General features: G+C 41.4%; 1 protein-coding gene across 1 annotated transcript in view; it reads left to right on the top strand.

Moving 5' to 3' along the window:
- The window catches only part of NDUFA9 (NADH:ubiquinone oxidoreductase subunit A9), a 37,545-nt gene extending 22,654 nt beyond the window's left edge, over window positions 1–14,891 (top strand). Inside the window, exons 7-11 of the mRNA XM_040462793.1 lie at window positions 3,095–3,162; window positions 4,346–4,422; window positions 9,004–9,099; window positions 11,699–11,765; window positions 14,596–14,891. Coding sequence (XP_040318727.1) covers window positions 3,095–3,162; window positions 4,346–4,422; window positions 9,004–9,099; window positions 11,699–11,765; window positions 14,596–14,766 — 479 coding nt within the window. The 3' untranslated portion in view covers window positions 14,767–14,891. The remainder of the gene's footprint in view (window positions 1–3,094; window positions 3,163–4,345; window positions 4,423–9,003; window positions 9,100–11,698; window positions 11,766–14,595) is intronic.
- The last annotated feature ends 7,323 nt before the right edge of the window (window positions 14,892–22,214 follow it).

Genomic DNA, 22,214 nt, shown 5'->3' with positions numbered 1-22,214 from the left:
AATCACACACCATTTTTTGTCATTGGTTAATTTCATTTAGTATAATGTCCTCATTTATTATGTTTCCTTCCTTTTTTTTAAAAATGTTTATTTGTGTGTGTGTGTGAAAGAGAGAGAGAGAGAGAGAGAGAGAGAGAGCGCACACGCATGCGCAAGTGGGGGAAGGGCAGAGTGAGGGAGAGACAGAGTCCCAAGCAGGCTCTGTGCTGTCAGTGCAGAGCTGGATGTGGTACTCGAACTCAGGAACCGTGAGACCATGACCGGAGCCGAAACCAAGAGTTGGACCGTTAACCAATTGAGCCACCCAGGTGCCGGTGGATTTTCTTCCCTTTTTAAGGCTGAGTAATATTCCACCGTATACACACACCACATTTTGCTTATCCGTTCATCTGTCAGTGGACGCTTAGGTTGCTTCCACCTTTTGGCTATTGTGAATAATGCTGCTATTAGCACAGATATACAAGTCTGTCTTTGAGACCCTGCTTTCAGTTCTTTGGGGGATATACCCGAAGTAGAATTGTTGGATCATATGGTAGTTCTATTTTTAATTTTTTGAGGAGTTACATACTATTTTCCATAGTGGTTTTTCCAGTTTACACTTTCACCAACAGTGCAGAGCCCAGGGTGCGAATTTTTCTGTATCCTCACCAGCACTTTATTTTCTGTTTTTTGGTTAGTAGCCATCCTAATGAGGGTAAGGTAATAGCTCATGATTTTGATTTGCATTTCTGCAATGATTAGTGATGTTGAACTTTTTTTTTTTTTTCATGTGTTAGCCATTTGTGTATCTTATTTGGAAAAACGTCTGTTCATATCCTTTGCTTATTTTTCAATTGGGTTGTTTTTTGTTATGGTTGAATCATAAGAGCTCTTTATATATTCTGGGTAGTAACACCTTATCAGATATATGACTTAAAAATATTTTCTCCCACTCTGCAGGCTGCCTTTTCACTCTGTCCTTCAGTGCACAGAAGCTTTTAATTTTGATGTAGTCCAGTTTATTTGCTTTTCCTTTGTTGCCCATGTTTTAGTACCATAGTCAAGAAATCATTGCTGAGTCCAGTGTCATGAAGCTTTCTCCCATATTTCCTTAGGGATTTTGTAGTTTTAGCTCTTATGTTTACGTCTTTGATCCATCTTGAGTTCATTTTTGTGTATGATGGAAGGTAAGGATCCAACTTCATTCTTTTATATGTGGATATTCAGTTCTCCCAACATCATTTGTTGAAAACACTGTCATTTCCCTGTTGAACGGTTTTGGTTCCATGTCCAAAAAATTCATTTGACCATACATATAAAGGTTATTTGTATCTGTTCTATTCCACTGGTTTATATGTCTATCTTTATGCCACTGTTTTGATCTCTGATAACTATAGCTTTGTAGTAAGTTTTGAAATCAAGAGATATGAGACCTCCAACTTTTTTTTCTCAAGATAGTTTTGACTAAACAGTAACATGAAAAGATGCTCAACATTATTCCTCATCAGGGAAATACAAATCAAAACCACACTGAGATACCACCTCATGCCGGTAAGAGTGGCTAAAATGAACAAATCAGGAGAATGTAGATGCTGGAGAGGATGTGGAGAAACAGGAACCCTCTTGCACTGTGGTGGGAATGCAAACTGGTGCAGCTGCTCTGGATAACAGTGTGGAGGTTCCTCAAAAAATTAAAAATAGATCTATCCTGTGACCCGGCAATAGCACTGCTAGCAATTTACCCAAGGGATACAGGAGTGCTGATGCATAGGGGCACTTGTACCCCAATGTTTATAGCAGCACTTTCAACAGTCGTCAAATTATGGAAACAGCCTAAATGTCCATCAACTGATGAATGGATAAAGAAGTTGTCCAATGGAATACTACTTGGTAATAAGAAAGAATGAAATCTGGCCATTTGTATCAACGTGGATGGAACTGGAGAGTGTTATGCTAAGTGAAATAAGTCAGGCAGAGAAAGACAGGTACCATATGTTTTTATTATTATGTGGATCCTGAGAAACTTAACAGAAGACCATGGGGGTGGGGAAGGGGGAAAAAAAAAAAAAGAGAGGGAGGGAGCCAAACCATAAGAGACTCTTAAAAACTGAGAATAAGCTGAGGGTTGATGGAGGGTGGGAGGGAGGGGAAAGTGGGTGATGGACATTGAGGAGGGCACCTTTTGGGATGAGCGCTGGGTGTTGTATGGAAACTAATTTGACAATAAATTTCATTAAAAAAATACCAAAACAAAAAGATAGTTTTGGCTATTTGGGGTCTCTGAAGACTCCATATGAATTTTAAGGTGTAGTTTTGTGTACTTTGCAGAATACACCATTGGGATTTTGACAGGGACTGCATTAGCTCTGTAGATTCTGTGGGTAGTTTGATATCTTAACAGTATTGTCTTCCACGTGAGATGTGTTTCTATTTGTTTGTGACTTACTAATTTCTTTCAGCAGTGTTTTCTAGTATTCAGCGTGCAAGTCTTTAGCCAACTTAAGTTTATTCTTGAGTGTTGTATTCTTTTTGATGCTCTTATAAATAATGTCTACCTTAAAATTTTTTATAAGGTTTTTTTTTAATCTTTACATTTAATCTACTTTGGTTTATGGTAAGAGATGAGGCTTTTCTCCCTCCCTTTCTTTTTCCCCAATTAGTAGAGTAATTGTCTCAACACCATGTAGTATAAATAATCTTTCCATTTCTCACATATTTGTGGTAATGCATTCATCATTTACTAAATTCCCATACTAAAAACCCAGGGTCTTTTTCTGGGTTTCCTATGTTGTGCCACTGATCTATTGATTCCTATGTGCCTCCTTAGTATGGGGTGCAGTTTAGACTCCAGTCTTGGGAGTGACCATGCATCAAGTGGCCAAGCCATTTGACCACTTTCCCTTGCTGTCCATGTTCTTAAAGATTTGGCTTTTTTACTTTCCATCTTTGTTATCTGAAAAACAAGTGACTGCCAACTAGCTCTCTCAAAGTCAGCTACATCTATTCCATTACTTCAGTTATGCAAAGTGATTATGCTAACCTGGAGCACCTGGAGATTGCGGGGGGTCTTCCAGGACCTTAGGCCTTCTAAGAATACTTCTCATTCTTCTGCCAGATATCCGTTGGTTTGGTGGTGTACCTCTTATTTCCTTGGGCAAGAAGACAGTGAAACAACCAGTCTATGTAAGTACCCTGGGTGGAGGGGCTTTGACTGGATTCAGAGTCAGGTCATAGTATTCTGGTTTTATCTTAATCCTGTAACTCCATCATTCTTCTTTTCAGCTTGCATCAACTGCTTGCCTCTCAGTTTACTTAGGAGCTACATGTATTCTCTGTGTGTTCACTTGTTTGCTCATTTAAGAAAATATGTTGAGTGTAATAGGCACGCTGTACCTGTCACTGGGCATATAGAGGTATGAACTAGACACACATTGCTATCCCCAGGCTGGAAGGGTAGGCTAGCAAAGCAGTTGCCGTGCAATGTGGTAAGTGCTATGATGGGGAGAGGATTTATATAATTACAGCAGAGAGGGACACCTAATCCAGACTTGAGGGTCAGGCACAGCCTCCCAGAGGAAATGACATCTACGGTGAGGTCTTAAAGATGACTAGCTGCAAGTCATATGAGAGGGGGTTGGGCAAGAACATTTCATGCAGAGGGAACAGCATGTACAGGGGCCCAGAGGAGAGAGCGTGTTGGGTTCCATATTATGTTGAATCAGGGTTTCTCATCTGGCACTATTGACAGTTTGGGCCAGGTAATCGTGTGTCAGAGGGGCTGTTGTAGAATGGTTAGCAGCATTCCTACCCACCAGATGGCAGTAGCACTACCTCCCCAGTTGTGACAACTAAAAATGTCTCCAGGCATTTGCCAAGGTTCCCTGGGAGCCAAAATCGCCCCCAGTTGAAAACCATGGGATCTGAAACCATATAAAAGTATTATTTTGGAAAGGCAAAATGGTAGAATGTTGGCAGTTCCATGGGATTCAGCCTACTTGTTTGTGATAGCATGGTAACAGCGTTAGAGGAACGAGTGGTAAGGTGTGAGATTGCAGAGATGGTAGGCAAAGTCAAATCAGACGGCCTCGACAGCCGCCTGAGCCTGAATGTGCTCTGACTAGAAAAAATATATAGGTGAACCTTCCAATGTGCAGATCATTTGAGCTTTTGAGGAGTGGGTTCTTTAAGGGGCTTTCTGGAAACAGACAATGCCATTTTATCTTTTTTTTTTTTTTTTTTTTTTTGGTTGTGATTGTTGTGGCCTGTTTTCTGACCTCCCTCCCTTCTTTCCCCCCTCCCTCCCTCTCCCATCTCTCTGTTTCTCTCTTTCAAGGATTGCTTAAACATGTGTTACAATTTCTTACAGGTTGTAGATGTATCAAAAGGAATTGTTAATGCCATTAAGGATCCAGATGCCAGAGGGAAATCTTTTGCCTTTGTTGGGTAGGTGGCTAGAGTTTGACTTTAAACTACCTGTTAAAATGAATGAATTGTAATGATTTACAGGAACAATAAGATCTAACCCTACCACTAACAGATGTATTTGTTGCATTTTTAGTGTCTTTGTTCAACTATTTTTATTCCAGAAATTTTATTCCCTTAGCCCTGAGGCCATTGTGTCTCAAGAGCTGTCCAAAAGCTACCACTGTCAGGATCTCCTGAATGGTTCTGTTGCATCAGGATTTGAGTGAACCACGGAATCGGATTTAATAAGTGATTTTTCTGTCAACCAAAGTCTGAGCACCAACTGCCCTAGTATATTACATATACTTAGTCCAGTGGTTACCAAGGATGGTTTTGTACTACTCCAGTGATGTTTTTAATAAAGGCTGCTACTATAAATTCAGAAACACAAACAACACTTTTAGGGAGTAAGTGCAGTTGCAAAATCAAATTGCTTTTGATAGAGTGTTGTAATGTCCCCCAAAGGTTGGAAATGGCCTGGTTTACGATACAGTGTTAGTGCTGCACAAGACTGATCATTTATGGTATGCTGTCTTTGCACTTAGGACAGATAGGAAACAGTTAAACTGTATAACTTACCTGATTTTATTAAATTTTGTCACAGCTGGGTTTAGGACCTTTTTTCTGGCTTAACTAAGACTAAAAAATTAAGACTCAGTCCTCCAAACCAAAAAGTACCAAATCCACTTAATAATTGTCCCAGAACCCTGTCATTCAGTGAAGCAAGCTAATGACACCTGATGTTCCATGAAAGGTGGAGATCTGATTCAACAATTAAGTGATAACTTTAATTCCTAGGAAATATTTGTTTCCAGAGAAAAGACACGTTTCTCTCTAAGCCAGGAGGCATAGTATACATTCCCAGGATTGTGAATTCATCCATTGTTATGTTTCACTATTATTATAGATTTCATTTAGTAAAATTTTTGTCAGTGCAAATGATTGTATTGTATTTCTGAATCTAGTGGCTGCAGGCTAGGCCTCTCTTTGAGTTCCCTAGTTCAGTGCAATTAGTTACATACTCTAGGAGAATTAGTCACAAAGTGTGTTCAGTGCAGAGCCCATACATCACTAGACTCAAGCCATCGGGCTCTAGTCAAGAGGTACTTAGACTAGGATTCTAGAGAAGAGAAGAACAGAAATGGCTTTACAGACTTTGCTTCCTACTCTGTAGAAATAGCTCTGTGATGAGTTAACCGGTTTCCTCTTTACCGCTCCCCAGCCCCCTCCAGTACGGTCATTGGCTGGGCTGCATTACGTCATAGTTGTTTGGCACACATGGAAATGCAGGCATTTTTTTGTGTGTGTGAAACTGGATGCGTGTGTGCATTTCTCTTTTTGTCTCGTCAACTCAGAGGAAAACTTTGCTTATTTCCCAGACACTTTGAGGCTAATGCAAAGAGGCATAAGACCTTAAATTTTGCTCCTAGTTTTTTCATAGTTATTAATTTTATGATGTTGGTCCACTCTGTCATTCATTGATTAGGTACCTATTGATAATACACATAAAACTGGGAGCACTAATTCACAAATTCAGTGAGGTCACAAGGTACAGGATCAGATATAAAACTCAGTTTCCATATATTTGCAAATAAACGATCTGAAAATAAAACTAAGAAAATAATTGTATTCACAGTAACGTCAAAAGAATAAAGTATTTAGGTATAAATTTAACAAATATAAGACCAGTATCCAGAAAATTACAAAACATTGCTGAGGGAAATTAAAGAGGAGTTAAATGAATGGAAAGACATCTTATGTTCATGGACTGGAAGAGCCAATATTGTTAACATGGAAACTTTCCCCAAATTGATCTCTCTACTCAAGCCAGTCCTATCCATATTCCAGCAGGGTTTTTTTTTTTTTTCCAGAAATTGACAAAGTAATTCTAAATTTATATGGAAATGCAAAGATCCACAATAGCCAAAACCATTTTGACAAAGAAGAATAAAGTTGGAGCACTTAGGTTTCCTAATTTCAGAACTTAACTGTCAAACCAGAGTTATCCAGACAGTGTGATGCTGGCATAAGAATATTCTATTCTAACTAAACTGAATCAATAGTCTAGATAGTCTAGAAATCAGCCTTTGTGTTTATGGATGGTTGATTTTTAACAGAACTGTCATGACACTTCAGTGGGGAAAGGATGGTCTTTTCAACAGGTGGTCCTGGGAAATCCACATGCCAAAGGATGAACATAGGCCCTTAATTTCACAAAATACATGAAAACATTAACTCAAAATATATCAGAGACCTAAATGTAAGAGTTAAAACTAAAAAACTTTTGGAAGGAAAATAATGTTCTAGACCTTGGGTTAGGCAGAGATTTTTTAGATGTGGTATCAAAAGCATACTTTGTGAAAGGAAAAATTGATGTTAGACTGCACCAAAATGGGAAACTTTTGTACTTCAGAAGGCACCATTAAGAAAATGATGAAAAGACAAATGGTGGGTGAGATCATCGGCTAAAAGGCAGGATGGGGTGGGTGAGAGAGGTCTGTGGAAAATTTGAGGACCGAGTTGAAGATAGGAGGTATTCTCTGGTAGAATGGACAAACACCTCTTAGGAGAGCATGGCAGGGTTGCAAAGCAGAACTGAGTCTTCCATTTGAAGTTAGTGATCAGAAACATAGGTGAAGCCAGGTAGCCCAGCTGTTATTTTCCCTGCAACTCCATCTTGCTGGTGGTTCAGTCACAAAGAAGGCAGATACTCGCTTGAACCAGAGGAGGGACTTTGCTGCGCTAGTATAGTGGAGAGGCGGCTGGGGGACAAGAGCAAGTACATTACGTGTAATTAGTTTACCCATGATACCAGTATTGCCTGTTGTTGTAAAGATTACAGATTGTTATTTGGCATAGCATGCGTGCTGAGCAGTGATCCTTACACGTCCTTCTGGTACTCGAAGGAAGCTGTTTGAGGGCTTGGCCTGATGTTCCCCTAGCTGACGTTTTCATGTTTTTTGTTTTTGTTTGCTAAAATGTCAGAATGTTGAGTTTCTCACTGAATTGTGTGAATTCAGCTCTCAGCTCTCACAGGCTTTTTGAGGCAAAGGGGACTAGGAAAATGGGTGAAGAGATACCAAAATATATTATAAACAATAATAATTATTAAAGCTAGATTGTACCAGTACAAAACTATTCACATTTGTGGAATAGAATAGAAGGTCCAGAAGCCATCTCAAATATATGTAAGAATATAGTATGTGATAGGGTGACATTTCAGAATATGGTGAAAGGGTAGATCAGTCAATAAACATTGTTATGTCTTTTCCTTATATCAATATAAAAATACGTTATCCACAAAATTATGGATTAAAGAACCCCAAGAGCATTACAAAAAAATATGTGGAAATTTATGTCACTGGTGACAGTAGAGGGATTTTCTAACTATAAAGGCAGATCATAAATCAGAACTTTTGCTTAAGTGAAATGTTTAAACTTATGTATGCCACAAAACATTACAAAGCAAAATACAAACAGTAAAAAATATTTCCAACTATGTCATTAAAACATAAAGAATTCTTACAAATTATTCTTTATAGACGGGACTTTAGGAGGAAAGAGAGAAAAGAAAGAAGCGTAAGTAGCCAAATCTATAGAAAAAAACTTAATCTCTAGAGTGAAATTTAACACAAATTAAAAGGTTGAGGTACTTTTCTTACCTTGCAGATCGGCAAAGTTTTGTTTGCCTATTTTTTATGACTAACCTCATTGTTGGTAAGGGGGCTAGTAGCATCTTATGCGAATTAATATGACCTTTCTGGAAGGCAGTTTGGAAGTATCAGTAAAAGCCTTAAGATTTCCAAGCATATTTTGAGCCAGTTCCACCTCTAGAATATATTACAAATACATAATTCTGGATAAGTACAAATGTTTACTGCAGGAATGTTCATTAAGGCATTATCTTATAGAGAAAAAATATTTTTTTTTTTTAATTTTTTTTTTTTTTCAACGTTTATTTATTTTTGGGACAGAGAGAGACAGAGCATGAACGGGCGAGGGGCAGAGAGAGAGGGAGACACAGAAATGGAAACAGGCTCCAGGCTCTGAGCCATCAGCCCAGAGCCCGACGCGGGGCTCGAACTCACGGACCGCGAGATCGTGACCTGGCTGAAGTCGGACGCTTAACCAACTGCGCCACCCAGGCGCCCCGAGAAAAAATATTTTTAATAGCTTACATATCCCTCAACCTGGGAATTTATGGAATAGTTACAACTACACGCATTGCAATATATGCAGTCATTAAACATACACTAGGATATTGAGAGACACAGAAAAGTGACCATGATAATGTTAAATGAAAAAGACATTACAGAATAGGATGCCTGTGCAATCTTACATTTATAAAAATAAAATCGTGTGTATGTAAGGGGATGAGAAGTAAGGATATATAAACATACTAACTTTGGGATTATGGTTGATTTTTCTTTGTACTAATCTGTATTTACTGCAGTGCCTATGTGTTTCCTCTTTCACTGAGAAAATGTTATTTTGTTAAATTTAGGAAGAAAGTTTGTAAGGAGCAAATAATTTGAAGAACTATGAATTTTCTTTTTGTAGGCCCAGTCGGTACCTCCTTTTTGACCTGGTACAGTATGTCTTTGCTATGGCTCACAGACCTTTCCTCCCGTACCCTCTGCCACATTTTGCCTATCAGTAAGTAAAGTGCTTCTTTTTATGCCTTCTAAAATAGACCTAACTTGATACATTTGTTTGTAATGCTCTCTCACTTAGGGTTATAGGGAGTATGTTCATTACAGTGGAGTCTCTGAATCTCTAAGTAGGAGGTGCTCCTGATGTCTTGATCTTAGTCTAGGATGGAACCAGAGGTGTCTAAGAAAGGGAGTGTGGATTACTGTGGATGAGAAGTACAATGTATGTTGAGAGGTAAAATCTATAGTTCTTCAAATTCTCTCCATAGAAACCACTTAGTTAATTTGTAGAAGTGTCTTGCTTAGGAGGTTGTGTAAAGGAGCAATGAGATTTCCTTCTGTTTCATACCGCTCACCCAGACGTCGAAAGGGGATCCTTCTTTATTAAACCAGTCTGATCATGTAGTTGGGGGAAGGGGAAGAAGCCAGGTTGATTTGGCCTTGTGGTCACCTTATCTTCTTTCTTCTTGCCCTGCTTCTTGGTTCACTTCTTCCTTTTGCAGGTTTAGGATCTCAGAATTATGTCACTTAACAGTGGTCCAGTCAGGGAGACTTTCAAATCCAGTCTGCCAGAGATTGACTTTTCAAAAATTTTTTCCATTTTTATTTTATATATATTTTTTTATTTTTAGAGAGAGAGAGAGAGCATGTGAGCAAGGGAGAGGGGCAGAGGGAGAGAGAAAGAAAGAATGTTAAGCAAGCTCCACACTCAATGCGGAGCCCAACACAGGTCTTGATCCCATGACCCTGGGATCATATCTGGGCCCAAATCAAGAGTCGGACGCTCAACCGACTAAGCCACCTAGTACCCCATGCCAGAGACTGACTTTTAAACCAACATGGCAGTTCACTTCTGCATTCATTCAGCAAATATTTATGAAATGCGTCCTATGTCTTAGGCAGTGCACTAGGAACTCAAGATACTATACTAAACCCTCAGAAAGCTTGTGACCAAACAGAGGTGTCAGAAAAGTAGAATGCAGTGTGATGATAATATTTATTGAGAGTGTTCTGTCTTTCAAGCTGCCTACTTCATTCTCATTTGATACTCAGTGACTGATACCAGTAGGGAAGAGCACATAATGTATGTGAAGGAGGAGGGTTGAGGATGTAGCTTAGAGAATACTGCCATTTGGAGGACCTGCAGGGTGAGGGGAATTTACCGAAAGGCCCAAAATGAGTAATCAGACATTTAAGTGAAACAAGTAGAGTGTTTGGAAGCCTAGAAACCAAATGGAAGGGGGTGTTTTAAAGAGGAAATGGAAGGGGAGCCTGGCTATTTCTTCACATCTGTATCTCCTGCACCCAGAACAGTACTTGACACACAGGAGGCGCTCTGTCAGTATTTGTCTGATGAAATGCTGCAGAAAAGTCACATGAGGTAAAGGACTTACAAATATCCACTGGGGTTGGTGGTGAGGCTTCGGCACAGGGCAGGGGTGTCAGCCAGATTGCCGGGCGCTGTCTCCTCGGCAATGCATGAAATTGAGAGTTACCTTCAGCTGGATTTGGCGTATGCACACGGAGTGGCCCACTGGGGACACAGAAAGAGACAGCGGAAGTCGTCTGTCAGCGTAGAAGCAGAGCACAGACAGTCGAAGGTTTGTCCAAGAGTTTTAATTAAGCTGTGGTAGCCCAGTAAAGTGCCCTTTTCTGCCACTGGGACACGTGGTCTGGAATCTGAGGTTTTATATGTTCCTGGAGAAATTTTGGCCAATCTTCAGCTTCCTTTTTCATTTTTTTATGCACATTGGAATGATGTTAAGTTTTTAAAAAGCTCTGGAACCCTGTGTTCCGTGACCCACTGAAGGCCCACTGGATCAATCAGATAAAAGCAGAGCTGGTCTGGCTGTACTGACAGGTGATACTCCAAGCATGGACTCCCAGCCTGTGCCCCAGTTCTCTGTGGGGGCCCTGGGGAATTCCTGGGGGCCTCGATGCTAGCTGAAACCCACTGCCCTGAGTGTACTTGACAGGATCTTGGTGGCAGAGATAAGGAGAGCTCTATTTTGACTAAGAGTGGAGAGATGGCACTAATTGAGGCAGGCAGCTCTCCTGTCCTGGGTGGCTTCCTGGTTTGTACCCTACATCTTAGGCTTCTCCTTACTTTTGAATTATTTTGGTTCCTTTTGGAGGGGGGCCCTGCTTTTAAGTATTACAGTTTACATCTAGCATAGTACTCAGCTTGCCCTGCATTCTTAACAGAAGCATATGTGGATGTTTGAGGTTTAAATTAGATTAGATAAGTTAAATGAGATTTGAACGTTGGATCGTTTTTGTTTTGTTCATAGTAATGGCTTTATTTTAGTTTTCATTTGTTCAGATTTGTTGTATCCTTCGTGAAGAGTGAGAGTGCCACGAGTTACGGCAGTCAGGCTGGGGTAGCTTGAAAGGGAGGGGAACCTCACAGGTAGTGGTGCCAGGATGTTGGTTATTTTCTTTAAAAAACAAAACAAAACAAAAAACGCAAAAAACAAAACACCCAAAAAATCAGTGAACTCCTGTCTCTACAGCAGCGTCTCTCCTTTTGCTTCTTGCAGGCTTGCTTGAGTATTGGCTATGGAGATACTTACCACATATGCCCTATTTATTCCTTTTTCCAGGTGGGTAGCACGACTCTTTGAAATGAGTCCGTTTGAGCCCTGGACAACGAGGGATAAAGTGGAGCGGGTGAGTGTGAGTGTGGTGAACATCTGCCTGGTGGGCAGGTGCCGGGCCGAGAGCTGTAGAGTTGGAGGAGTTAGAACCGATCGTTGTTTGCTTGCTGGCATGGGTTATTTTCATGCTCTTGTCTGTTATCCTGTCTGAGGCCAGCTCCGTGGCTTGGGCCTTGTACCTCACGCTGTCTTGGCCTGCTCCAGTGCGTGCGTCCTCCCCAAGCTTCTCTGGGATGTGATCTGATTTCCTTCTCTGCTGGAGCATACCCAATGGCACACAAACATGCCTTTAGTGCTCCATTTTTTTAAAGACAAAACCCTCCCCTCCCTCATGTCCCTTCTGGCTACCGTCCTGTTTGTCTGGGTCCCTTTTAGTCATAGCCCTTCAGGAGAGCTGTCTATTCCTGCTGTTAACCTCAGCAAGAGCCCACTCCATTCAAGCTTTTATTCCCGTTTCTCCCCCACAAACTGCTCTTTGCAACATTACCTATGATCACCCCTTCTCTCCTTGAACCCCTGGCTGCCAATCTGTTTTCTGGCCATCTCCATGTTCCCTTGCTTTTCCTCCTCTCACTAGGCCATGCTTTTCGGTTTCTCTTCCTGACTTACCCTCTCTTCCCTGATCTGTACACGCTGGGGGACCCACGAGCTCTGCCCTCAGCCCTTTGTATTTTTGCTCATCCTCTGAGCAACCTTCAGCTCATCCCATGCTCCAGCTGCTGTCTGTAAGCTCGTGGCTGCATTTTTATCTCCAGCCTTGAATTGCGCCCCTACCCTACCCAGCTGCAGACTCTTCCATGTATTTGGGTATATTACAGGTTTCTGAAACTGAACGTGTCCACAAATAGTGCAAACCTGCTTCTCTCCTGGCTTCCCTCATCTTAATTAACGAGGTCACTCTTCTCTCTGTTACTCAAGCCAGAAACCTAGGCGTTCTCCCCTGATTTATTCCTTTCTTTTTCTGGATCTAAACCAGTATTGTCCAGTATAACTCTCTGCAGTGATGGAAATGGTTTAGAATCTACAATGTTCAAAACATAACCCCTAGCAGCATGTGACTGTTGAACATTTGAAATATGGCTAATGCAGCTGCAGAAAGAAGATTTGAAATTTATTTACTTTAATTAATTTAAGTATAAATGAGAATTACCACATTTGGCCAGTGGCTACTGTACTGGGCAGCACAGCTGTAGACCATCAGCAAGTATTATTCAGGCAGCCCTCAGAATACATGCCAGATGTTACTACTCCTGCCTCTCCCTGCCTTTTATTTTTCTTCAACTTTTTATGCTGAAAATGCGTGTAATAGTAGTGAACATTTTCATCTTCCAGAAAGGTAAGAAAGGTCTCCACTCTGCCCGCTGTAATCCAACTCGGTTGGTTATTTCTTTCTCATTCTCTTTTTTATTTTTTAAAAAATTTTTTTTAAGGTTTATGTATTTATTTTGAGAGAGAGAGAGAGAGAGAGAGAGAGAGACTCCCAAACAAGCTCTGAGAGAGAGAGACAGAGACAGAGAATCCCAAGCAGGCTCCACACTTTCAGCACAGAGCCCAGCCCAATGCAGGCCTTGAACTCACGAACCATGAGATCATGTCCTGAGCTGAAACAAAGAGTTGGATGTTTAACCGACCAAGCCACCCAGGTGCCCATCTTTTCTCAGTCTCTTGACCAGTGTCTGGCTGCCTCTCTTGTCCCTCTACATTGAGTTGGACTCCAGAGCTCTGGCTCTTCCTGTCTTGCTGTCTCCCATGCTAGTCTTCCTCACTGTGTGTAGAAGTGTTTCTAGGGAGGACATGAAATAAAATGAAAATACGATACTATCTCTACTTTTGAAGGCCTGTTGACCATTTCTCAACCAGAACAGTCAAATTATCCTCTGAATGTTACCTAAAACTTAAAATGCAGACAAGATGAGAAAACAGTCTTCAGGAAACAGATGTGAATGGGCAGGCATTATCCTCCCCTCTGACACGCTGTGTCTGGAAAGAAGATCTATCCCGTCTACGTTCATGACAGATGGGACTGGAGGACTGACTGTCAGAGCACTTCAGTGTATCTTATGCTAATGTGCCTCTTACACTGATAATGGAGCCGGTGTTGATACAGTAGGCTGAATGGGCTTTGGATTTGGTTTGTAGGCTGTCTCACAGCACTCTAGTAAAAGGATTGCAGACTTTGTCAGGTGGGTGAAGGGGCATGCTGCTCTATATGCAGATTGATTGTCTTCATACGCTTTTGGATGGTCTAGGATCATGGAAGTCTTCCAAGTCCTTCTCCTTCTCTACAAACAAGATGGGTTTGGTGTTTTAGATCTGTGGTGAGCATCAGTCTACCAGACTAAGTATAGCAGGAGCACAAAGGTTAATGGATTATCCCTTAATGAGCAAGGAACAAATGCTAATTATCTCCCGAATTCAGGAGTGAAAACAGAAGCAGAAAGGAGAATTGGGGAATGGGCTAGTTCTGCATTTGCCCCTATTTTATTTTTCTTCCTGAACCTCCTGTAAAGCTACCCTGACAATGGTGACTGGTGCATCTCCATTGCAGACTGATTTCTGTTTCAGTCTGTAGAATGGCTCATCTAGAGCCAGTGTTCTGAGCTCATGGGTTGTGCTGGGGACCTTTGTGCTGCTGGGTGGTGACCTTGCCTTTTTTCCCCACTTACAGTCTTTCTCTGTGGTCTGCTTTTAGTGAGGTCCAGGAACCAAAAACAGCCACGTATCCTTTGAAAACAAGTCTCGGTAATGGGACTCAGGCCAGCTTGAGTGTTGAAGTGTTGGTGGGATAGCACTTCATGTTTGGGTCAGTTTTCAGTGTTCTCTGTGGTTCTGTCTGTCCAAAGCTTCACGTCACAGACATGGCATTGCCACACCTGCCCGGCTTGGAGGACCTCGGAATTCAGGCAACACCCCTGGAACTCAAGGCCATTGAGGTGCTGCGGCGCCATCGTACATACCGTTGGCTGTCGTCTGAAATTGAAGACGTGAAGCCGGCCAAGACTGTCACCTTCTAGCGGCCCCTGAGCTGCTCTGGGGTTTTGGTGCTGGTTGGGTCACCTGGCAAGCGACCGGCCCACTTTCTTCGGAGAATCCTGTACATAGTGAATGTGATGCCTCTATTAAACCATCTGAGGTTAAATTCTGCTGCAGCCCTTTCTCTCTTGGCTTATAAAACGAAAAATTCAGTCATTTAGAATTTGAACACAGTTTCTTTAAATATATGTATTTAATGACATGTGTTACTTATTCTCTGAAATATGGAAGGATTTGAGTTTCTCTATGTCAGGCTATTTCTGGCATATGTTTTGGAAGATGAGGACCCCTTTTTAATGTTAAGGTGGTGTGATCACCCCAAGTGATATGTGATTGTCTTTTTAACATCCATTAGTTGAGAAAATATCTAGTGTCCCATAACTAATCCGAACTTATTCCACAAGGTATTTAAAAAAATGTATCTTAATGACATCCACATGCACTTAAAAATAGTCAGTACATGTAAAAACATTGTCTGTAGATATGGATTTTCAAACTGCTTGTGGTAATTCCATAGTCCTCTGCTTGGATCTGAACTCCCCGAGACCTCTGTCCCGCTGCTGTTTGGACGACATCTAGGTGATTTCAGATAATGGTTGTGGATGGATTTTCTCCCATGCAGAGGAAGTGCCATGGTCTCTCTTTAGTAATGCCAATGCTTAAGGATTAGAACTTTTTACATAAGTTATTAATATCGCAGCCAAATCCAGATGAACAGTTGGTACAGTGTGAGCAAATCCCTCCGTGCAGTAGGATTAAGAACTCCCTGTAATTTGTGGTGAAGCCAAGGTGACCAACTGCATCCCCCTGCAGTGTGACCCCTTGGTCTGTAGGAGGGGAATGTCCGTGAAAACCCTGTCCAGTTCTGGCAACGCCCATCTCATCCTCACAGAGTAAGGTACATGAGAATTGAAGGTGAGTTCTCTACCTGCCCTCTGTGTGCTCCAGAATCTTTGGTCCCCAGATGGACAGAGGTCGGCTATTCAGGTGTGGTCATGGACCAACGGCATCAGTATCACCTGGGAGCTTGTTGGAAGTCTAGAATGCCAGGCCCTACCTCGGTCCTGCTGGATCAGGAGCTGCATTTTAGAAAGGTCCCTGGAAGATCTGTGTGCACATTAGTGGAAAGCACTGCACCGAGTGGTGCTGTTCCCGTTACTCAGGTGGCTGAGTCCTACCCAGACCGAAATCAGAATCTCTAGAGAAAATGCCCAGCAATTTTATTAAACATGCCAGTTTATTCTCCTGCATGGTAATGTGTGAGAGTCGTGTTCTAGGGAAAGGAGCCCAATTCCAAGCTTCACTTTTTGTCTTCAGCTAAGATAACTTGTTATTTCGGATGATACCCTGGTTGGTCACAAGCCAGTCGGTAGGCACACAGATGGGTGGGTGTGATCTGAAAAGAAATCATAATTCTATAATGTACAGTGTCTTTTCTTACAGAACCTGCATGTTTCAGCAGTGCTGTTTCTCATCTCTTTGGAATCATAAGTCATGGTGCCACATACTTGCTTTCTCTAAAGCCGTAATTCAACCCTTTTCTTTCCTGTCATGACCAGTGCCTTCTTTTTTATTTTCTAATGCATCCTTTATTATCCTCATATGAAAGTCATAACTGCTCTCACCTAACGTGTGACCAAAATATAATAACAGACAAGAAATGAAAGTAGGACACAATACAGTAGCACGTACTCCAATATACTGACTTGTGCACAGCCATACTGAAGGCATTGTGAAGTCGTCAGCTGCTTGCATCCGCTGGGCAGTCACAATGGCACAAATGTAAACTGGCCTTATACGAGGGGCAGGAGTTGTACTGCCACCAAAATACCGTGAGCGCTGTCACTGTTTGTGATATCAGCTTCTGTGTTTAGTGAACACCTTGTGAAGTTCAGAGCACAATATAATCCCTTCCTAGGTTTATATGGTAACTGCATTCTTAGAAAATGCAGCATATATTAAACCCATCTGAGAAGTTCCTTAGATCTGTAAAACAGAGTTGGACTCTAAGTTCATATGATTACAAATGGGTTTTGGGAAGTCATATGAGATATGTTTCAGCTCTTCACTTGCGTGTTCTGACTCACTGTGGTAAGCCTGCCACTCCTGGTTTGTGCCCCCTAAATGCTCATGGTGCCCCTCAGTCATTGTGATAACCAGATATACCCACAGCTTTCCCCAGATGCCTCTAGGGGGATTTACCACTATTGCTGTGATCTCTGCTGTGGAAATAGTTGAAAAACACATTGCCTCGGGGGTCAAGGGATAGTTGAAAAATATGTTGTCTCGGGGGTCAAGGGATGGATTTAGGCAAGATGATGGTTTAATTTAAAAGTCTAAAACCCCATTTGAGCAGAAGTATACTATTTCCCTCACTTTCCTGCCAGTCGTGCAACACAAGCACCTAACATTGTTTGTTGGCTTTTCTGTCAGGTAGGCCCAGGACATACCATGGTTCACGCTTCTCACTTGACTTCTTTCTTCCCCTGCAGTACACTCCTCAGAAGAGCGTACATTTGAAGTTCAGAATGCAAAAAGCTCCCATAGCACCTCTGGTGCTGATTCTAGTTAGGTCAATTAAAAGAATAGACTCGTTAGTCATAGTTGGCCACAAATTAGAACAATAACCAAACTTCTGTGGGTGATTTTGCTGGGTTTCACTTCCTGGTCAGCCAACCCCTCTGATACTGTTCCTTTGTTTGGGCTGCCCTCCTTTGTTTGTCCTCTTGTACTTCTTCCTGAGACCAGTGCCAAAGTTTCTCTTTAATCTTCCTTGACTCCTAGGAATCTTGTTTGCTTAATCTGGGTTGCCTGACATTGCTCCTCAGCTCCAAATCAAAATGCCAACTGCCCGTGAAGGAAATGTCCAGTGGGCCTCCATTAAATAAATCACCACCAGGCAGCAAGCACTTTTTCTGATCCTTCTGCATGCATGAAGTCAAACTGCTTTCTTTTTCTCCATTGCTTATCTCCTCCTCTCCAGGCTCTATGGTTTTCTGTCTCTTAGGGAAGATAGCCTTTTTACTCTTCTCATATTGTTCCCAGGAAGGTCCACTTGGATCCTGGTGACTTGTTCCCACAGGACAGTTTGTGTCCATGCCTAGCACATGCATATTGTGTCCTCAGCTGAAATAATACTGTCCTAAGTCCCACCATTAAAGATTTTCACCCATTCAACTAGTGACAAAAGGTAAGGGAACATGCAGCCCCTGCAGTCAGTCTGGATTCAGCCTGGGCTTCAACTCTCCCCAGCTGTGTGAACTGGGAGCGTTCAGCCCTTTCTGGGTTGTCATTGTTCCCTCGCTCAACTGTGTAAATAGGTTGTGGTGAAGATTCCTTGAGAGCGTATAGATAAATCGCATATTACAGTCATGGCAGAAAGCAGATGATATCAGCTGCTGGATAACTCAGCCTTCTGGGTACTCTTGTGCTAGATGATGGGAATATAAGGATGCTTTCCACTCAATGAATTCATAGTTTAGTAGCAGGAAACAGACATAGAAGTAGTAATTATTGTGCCTCGATATTGATTTTTAGGTTTCTAGGAGGGCAGTTTATCAGTATAGAAATTTTCAAATTATAATTTATTGAAATAACCATAATTTAAATTTTTTTATATTCAACCCACAGTTCTAATTTTAAATTTATTGAATTTCACAATTTATTTTAAGGGGTTCTTACAATTTAGTTACTTTTTCCAACGTTTTTTTTTTTTTTTTTTTTTGGGACAGAGAGAGACAGAGCATGAACGGGGGAGGGGCAGAGAGAGAGGGAGACACAGAATCGGAAACAGGCTCCAGGCTCCGAGCCATCAGTCCAGAGCCTGATGCGGGGCTCGAACTCACGGACCGCGAGATCGTGACCTGGCTGAAGTCGGACGCTTAACCGACTGCGCCACCCAGGCGCCCCGACAATTTAGTTACTTAAATTTCCGTGGATAGTTAAATTCATTTAAAAAAATAATTTAAGGGGTACCTGGGTGGCTTAGTCAGTTAAGCATTTGACTCTTGATTTCAGTTTAGGTTTTGATTCACGGTTCATGAGATTGAGCCCCATGTCAGCCTCTGTGCTGACAGCATGGAACCTGCTTGGGATTCTCTCTATGCCCCTCCCCATTCACTCTGTCTCTCTCAAAATAAATTAATTTTAAAAAATTAAATAAAAATAATTTAGTAATTTAATAAATTATTTTTTCTGTTAAGTTTTATAACTTAAGTTTTGCAATATACAAAACCTTTCCATGTACTTGAACAAATCTAGTAAAGCTAATAATTATATAACTAATATTAAAGTCTGGTAATCATGATACTATTTATAAACTTTGCAAAATTCTCGTACCTTTCAACTTGAAAACCAAACTCTAAATTAATAAAATACGCATTTGAAACTGGAATCATAAGATGAATCTTAGACTCTAAAATGCTAAATCCTTAAATATTATAAATACTTTCCATACCAAATATGTCCAGGCTATTCCCAAATTAGACCTAGAATATTAATCAAGGTTTGAATTACCTCATTCTGTATATTTAGTTTTAAGTCTTACAGGTGGAAGACCTTTAGCAACTAAGGAGGCAATTATACCATCCCAAGCTTTTTGGAATTCCTTTCTCAGTGCATGGAGATTGCAGGTGACTAGGGATGGTGCCCTGGGCATAAAATCTGGGCCACTCATATCCAGGTTGGTTCTTTTCAGGGTAAAGAAGGATGAGCTGAGTGTTAATTTATAGGAGCTTTATGTTGTTGTTGTTGTTGTTGTTGTTGTTGTTGTTTTTGTTGTTGAGACTTCAAATCATGCTCTCACAGGGGTGCAGTTAGAGCCCATGTTCTCTGGATTCAGGTTGCACATGACTTGATTGTCACAGCTGATTTCAGCCCACAAACTATAAACCCATCCTATTTGTCATTACATTGTCATTTATAATTTACCTACACTTAACCATTACACCTCTGTAATGCAACAAATGTATTTATCTTCTGATCCTACTGTAAATTCCTTTCATCATGTTCTTCATGACCTTTCTGTACATCTCCCTCAGGTTTGCTTTGCTCTAAGGTCACCTCATATACTTTATCCTAATGACAAATGTGAATTCTATAATGGAAGCATATATGGAGATCTATGTGACAAACTCTGGGAGTATGAATAAAATGCTGTTTCTGAAAGGGTTGGGAAAATTCCACAGAAAATGGATTTTAAAGCTGCCTTGATAACCAGGAGGACCATGTGAGTGTGCGTGAATTTGTTGTATGTGTGTTTGGGTGAAGAGGAAGCAATCTCTTGGCATAAAGAGAACAGCATGAGCAAATGCACTGGGGCATAGAGAGTAGGTGGTTATCAGTGGGAGGCAGAGTCCATGTGTTGGAAGGGGAAGGGAATGGGGAGTATAACCTTTACCTTGGAGGTTTAGCAGGTAAGCTCTATACAGACTTGGGTTCAAATATGAACTCCAACACTTCTCAACTGGAAATTTGGACAAATTACCTAATCTCTCTTTTTCAACCTCAATTTCCTGGTCTATAAAAGGGAGATGATGGTGGTAATACCTACAAATATCTACATCATAGGATGGTAGTGAGGAATTAAGTGAGATAATACATGTAAAATGTTGAACGTGGCCCATAATAAGCACTAAGTAAAAATTAGCTGTGGTCATTTAAGTAGGAAATACCATGGCTGTCTTAGTCCATGCATTTGTTTCCTGACTTCATAAGTAATGGCTCCCTTTCCTGAGGGAAGGAGTAATCCCTGTTTTCCAAATACTGGAAACAGGGGCTTAGAGAAGTCCACATTAATGAATTGCCACATTAGTAAGTAGCTGAGCTGGTTTTCTGATCAGCGTCTCTCTGGCTACACAACTGGAGACTTGTTCCAGGAAAGGTTTAAGGATGCTCAAGAGAAATGAACATAGACCGATTTACGTTCTAGAAGGCTATGGAGTGAGTGGGAGATGTAAAGAATGGAAGGCATATTTGAAGAAGCCTCTCTCGTGAAGGAAAGACCTGAGAGAGAATGAGCAAGAGCAAGACTGAAGTTTGAAAGGTGTCAAATAGCAAATTCAGACCTTGGGAGAGATTTTATTTGAAAAGATTTTTGCAAGGAAGGGAAAGAGACTATTACAATCAGAGAGAGACCAAAACTAAGTCTGAGCTCAGCTCTGCTGAAGCAGAATGGGGGAGGGTTCTTAAGAGCTGGGGTGAGCTGGAGGACAAGTCCTGGGGGTCATTAGGCCATCTGGATTCTGTGAGGCCTGGGATGAAAGGTCATGGGTCATCTGTGCTTGTCTATTGGCTTTATCCAAAGGAAAAATAAACTGTTCATAACTGTATGAGAGGAGGTGATGCTACAGATTGGAGCAAGGTGTCCAACTTAGGCTCCTACTCCCCTACAGAGACTGGCACCTAGGGCTGCTGTCACCTTGATGATTGCATTTCAAAGGAATGGCTGTCAGGTCCTTGAGGAAGACACTCCTGGCTTATAAAATTGACAAAAGCCTTTTTTAAATATTAGGTACATCTCAAAGGGAAATGAAAGACTTCACAAGGTTTCTAAAGAAAATGCTCTATGGGAGGTCAGGGGCCTAGAGTCAGGAAAAATCTTGTCCAAAGTTTAGTCATGCTGAGAGAGCGGTAAGAACCTCTTGATCAGGAGGTACACAGATGTAAGTCCCTCACGTGCTGGGGTGACACCCCAGAATCTGTGGTGCCTGGTCCTGGGGGAAGTGGAAGGGATGGAAGTCCGAGCACAGGTGGGGGATTAGCCTCAAACACCAGGATAGTGTGTGCTAACCATAATAGTAGTACAAAAGTGTACATTCAATAAAACCTATTCCCAAAGTATCCAAAGTGCAATGTCAATTTTTGTCTCTCCACTTTTTAAGAAAATCTCCACACTAGAATGTAAACACATGAGGCTGGGACTTTTTATTTGTCGTGTTCCCTGCAATGTGCCAAACACCTAAAACAGTGCTAGAAATCTAGTCGACACTCAGTAAATACTTAATGAAGTAGAGGGCTTCTCACTTTATTCTTGGGTGAAAACTCCATCTAACTGCAACTTGTTTTCTGGTCTTGTTCACATAATTTTTGTAAGTTTATTTACTTATTCTGGGAGAGACAGAAAAAAGCATGAGTGGAGAAGAGGGAGAGAGGGAGAATCCCAAGGAGGCTCCATGCTGCCAGTATAGAGCCCGACATGGGGCTCGAACTCAGGAAACTGCGAGATCATGATCTGAGTGGAAACCAAGAGTCAGACAACCAACTGAGCCATCCAGGCGCCCCCACATAACAGCAATTTTAATTTTGTAATAAAATCTCAGGCTTAATTTCATCATGAGGATGCCCAGTCTCAGGTAGTAATTAAAATCCTAGCTTCATAACCTAACTCTTTTCTCTGTCTCTCCGCTGGGGTCCAGGAAGATGGTGTGGT

This window comes from Herpailurus yagouaroundi, unplaced genomic scaffold (genome assembly GCF_014898765.1).
Source record: "Herpailurus yagouaroundi ecotype Mexico unplaced genomic scaffold, PumYag 355, whole genome shotgun sequence".
Lineage (NCBI taxonomy): Eukaryota > Metazoa > Chordata > Mammalia > Carnivora > Felidae > Herpailurus > Herpailurus yagouaroundi.
The sequence above is the reverse complement of the archived record's forward strand: the minus strand, read 5'-3'. Positions and strand labels throughout refer to the sequence as shown.